This window comes from Alligator sinensis, unplaced genomic scaffold (assembly GCF_000455745.1).
Source record: "Alligator sinensis unplaced genomic scaffold, ASM45574v1 scaffold358_1, whole genome shotgun sequence".
In the NCBI taxonomy this organism is placed as follows: Eukaryota; Metazoa; Chordata; order Crocodylia; family Alligatoridae; genus Alligator; species Alligator sinensis.
The window spans coordinates 1,835,063-1,838,696 of record NW_005842121.1 but is presented as its reverse complement, the minus strand read 5'-3'; the positions used below and the strand labels follow the sequence as shown (position 1 = coordinate 1,838,696).

The window sequence follows — 3,634 nt, the reverse complement described above, 5'->3', positions numbered from 1 at the left end:
CCCGCAGAAGCAGCTGCGACATGGTGCAGGGTGGGGGGGAATGGGGAAGCAGCAGAAGGGTAGCAGTGGTAGACAGGGGGCAAGTGGCAGTGAGCAGGAGCATGGGGCCCACACCAGTGCCCTGGGGCTAGGAATGGCAGGAGCACAGAGCCCAGGCTTGCAGGAGCACTAGCGGGCACTCTGCCTGCCATTTGAGGGAGGAAATAGGATGTGGGCAAACCCTCCTCCTCCATGCAAGCCACAACCCTCCCCAGCCACCTTCCCCCCACACACTCACATGCCCCCACAAGCTCCATACCCACCCACACCCAACACCCTCCCCCAAATTTAACATCCACACACACACACACACACACACACACACACACCTTCCCTCCTCTACACCCCACATACCCACAAACCTATACCCCCACCTCCCACCCACACCCTCCCACAATATACAAGAGTAGGACTTCATTTTAAGCTGTTATATTATCACCTCTATGTACACTACACAAACACATGTAAATCAGGACAAAAATATTTTTTGAAATGAAATTAATGAATGTTGTAGTACATGTTTAATTTTTAGAATATAATGTGGTATTTTTCTGGTTCAGAGATGGCAAAAAACCCTTGCTGAAAGGAGTAATTCTGGGGGGCAAGGGGAGCAAAAGTCAGGGGTTAGGGGGTAGGACTTCCGGTTCCAAGATGGCAACCAGGGGGTGGGGCACCTGTCAAAAGGCAGGGCGACCCACGTGGGCCTCGATGGCTTGCCAAAACTTGGTAAGCGGCCCTCTGCCTGAACTAATTGCCCGTCCCTGGGCTAGGGGCAGTCAGCCCACTGGTAGGCAAATTGGCCGGTCACTGTTCAGATGAGGGTCACAGGACAGGCCCAAAAGGCTGAGCACTGGCCGGTCAAGGAGCCTGAGTAGGCAAGTCTGATGGCCTATTTGGTCACTCAAGGGAGCAGGGCAGGTTGCAAGTGGCTCAGTGATGGGCAGAGTTGAAGAGGCCCCAGTGAGAGGGAGGCAGTATGAATGTGGTCCTGAAAGGGGCAGTGTATAAGAGGACCAACAGTGGACCGAGTTTTGCCCGGCCTTAGACCGGACGTTTAATTATAATCTGGATGCCATCTGTGAGGAATCAGCCACAGCGTAGGGGTGGTATGGAGCTGTGGATAGCGCTCCTTGGTATCAGGGCATTAAAATGGACAGCCTTCTGCTTATTACATTAGGTCCATTTTACAGCAAGTCATGGCAGGTGAAACAGGGCAAACTGCCCTAGACAAAGGGGCGGGTCAGTATGGTGACATGATGGCCCCGTCACAGGCTCACAGTATAAAACTTGAAATGAGCAACAGTCAACCCTTAACTGAAAGCACCCAGATCACATAACTAAAGCTTATAACTTTCTTCCAGAAGCTATGTAATTATCACAAAATATACACAATGGGGCGATTTTGAGAATACAGTATTAAAAGAAAAACTGTCCATGGCTTAGACCTAGAGCACCAGGCAGGAGGTTTAGTGCAACTAGAAAGGACAGCATGATGGAAACCAAAGTTGTACACACTTCTATGGTTAGATGTGGAGGCATAACCTTTCCAACCACTTGAGACGGGCAGAAACCATCTGATGAGATATGGGGAGGGAGGTGTTAAATCGATGGGATGGATCAAACATCTCAAAATCCCCAGAAACTTCTTGGACTGTATCCTTTTTGCTTTCTTATTCAAGTCCAATATTCTTGATCTTTCACAGGCCATCACTACAGTACAGAGAAAACTGCACACTGGGGCCAAGCACAAGTGAACAAAGAAAGCACAGAACTGTACAAATTTATAAAACACTGCTGAGACAAAGCAACTGGATCATTTAACATGAGAGCAAGCTATTTAACAGTATCCATGTAAAGCAGGCTTACCTGACGACGACAGCCAACCACATATCGTGGCCCATTCGTAGCCTTCACAATAACTAGAAGAAAAAAAAAAAAGAACATATAAAACAAGTTTACACACTGTCCTTCACCTGTCTCCCTGCTACTGAGCAATACCAAGTACCACACAACGGGCATGTCTACACGTGCATATTAATGCAAAGAAACTATGGAAAAATAACTCAGAAGCTTAATGCTCCAGGTGCACTGTTTAACGTGTGCACCCGGGACTGCAGCACGTCGAGCTGGGTCAAAGCAGCCCCAGCTGGCAGGGGGCCCAAAGGGGTCAGCTTGCCAGTCAGGGGCTGCTTCCCCTGGCTCAAAGTGCTATGGAGGGGCTGACTGGGGCATAACGGTGCTTCGGTGTGATGCAAGCCAGCAAGTATCCCCTGTAATAAAGCACCCTCATGCCTCAGCCAACCGGGGCAGTGTCTACATGTTCACTGCTGTGAACTAGTTTAATAGGGGCACACATGTAAATGCATGACATTTACTGGGCAGCTTATTAGTCTACTGCAAAGTAAATGTCCTGTGTAGACATGCCCAAAATTTTCACAGTGCTGTGCAAATCCAGTGATTTAAAAGACCGTGTGACCACACTGGCCTTTTGGTTTACTTTAGAAAGACAACATTTCAAGCAAGTGCCTGTACTTACACTTCTCTTCTGTTAGCTGCTTTAGAACCTCCCCCACAATCTAAACAAGAGAAATAGGGAAAAATACCATTAGATATGCCATGTAGAATAGATACATTGCATAGGGCACACTAAATTATCCTCAAAACAATTAACAGCCGCTCCACAAGCACTACCTGTTTCCCTAGGCTCTGCTTCAGCTATGATTTATTTTACACTCCCTTGTATAGCAGTCAGCATAGGGTGATGCTGTAGCTGCTATAGCTGGGAAATTAGGCGAGAGGCAAAGACTTCTGAGAGTGGTGTCTTTTACTGGACCAACCATGTCACTGGGATAAAGTTAGACTGGCAGCTGAGCACAAGACGCTCTCCCTCAGCTTTCGGAGGGTGCTGATACACATACTTCAGGAGCTGAGGGGGTGCTTGAATTAGAGCAGCTCCAAAAGACGCTCTACTTAACGCGTGTGGAGCGGCTAGCGTATCAGCATCCCTGTGCTTAAAACTGGCAGTGGGGGCATTTGAAGTAATGCTTGTCCACCGAGTTTTAGTTAAAGCACCCCTGCCACCATCTGTAAGCATGGGGACGCTGATACACAAGACACTGGAGTCTGCTGGAGCTCGGTAGTTACCACAGACTCGATCACAGCACGTCGCAGCAGCCTCGTCTATAGGCGCCCAGAGCTCTCCAGGGCCCGAGGCAGCATCCCTGACCTCCAAAACTTGTCTGACGTCACCCCCAGCACAGGCAGCCCAAGAAAAGACCCGTTCGAGAAAGCCCTGGGGCAGCCCGTCCGCCGCACCTGCCCGACGCTCTGCAGGGCCTTGAGGTCGTTCTCCGACTTCTCGTACTGCTTGGTGAGCTCCTTCAGCTGCTCGCGCACTGCGGGGGCAACACGGGGGTCCGTCAAGCTCCACATCCAGGCAGGGGCAAGGTCACTGCCCCCCTCCCCCTCCCCATCCTGAGGGGAAGCGGCCCCCCTCAGCCTCACCCCCAGTGACATCATGGGGAGGAGCCAGGTACCACCTCCTCCTAAGGGGAAGACCCCCCCCTCAGCCCCACCCCCCAGTGAGGTCATGGGG

General features: G+C 50.6%; 1 protein-coding gene across 1 annotated transcript in view; it reads right to left on the bottom strand.

Moving 5' to 3' along the window:
• PSMC6 (proteasome 26S subunit, ATPase 6) overlaps positions 1-3,518 on the bottom strand; it is a 20,453-nt gene extending 16,935 nt beyond the window's left edge. Inside the window, exons 1-3 of the mRNA XM_006024861.3 lie at positions 3,355-3,518; positions 2,576-2,615; positions 1,906-1,958 (exon numbers count right to left, since the gene is read on the bottom strand). Coding sequence (XP_006024923.1) covers positions 1,906-1,958; positions 2,576-2,615; positions 3,355-3,471 — 210 coding nt within the window. The 5' untranslated portion in view covers positions 3,472-3,518. The remainder of the gene's footprint in view (positions 1-1,905; positions 1,959-2,575; positions 2,616-3,354) is intronic.
• Between the last annotated feature and the right edge of the window lie 116 nt (positions 3,519-3,634).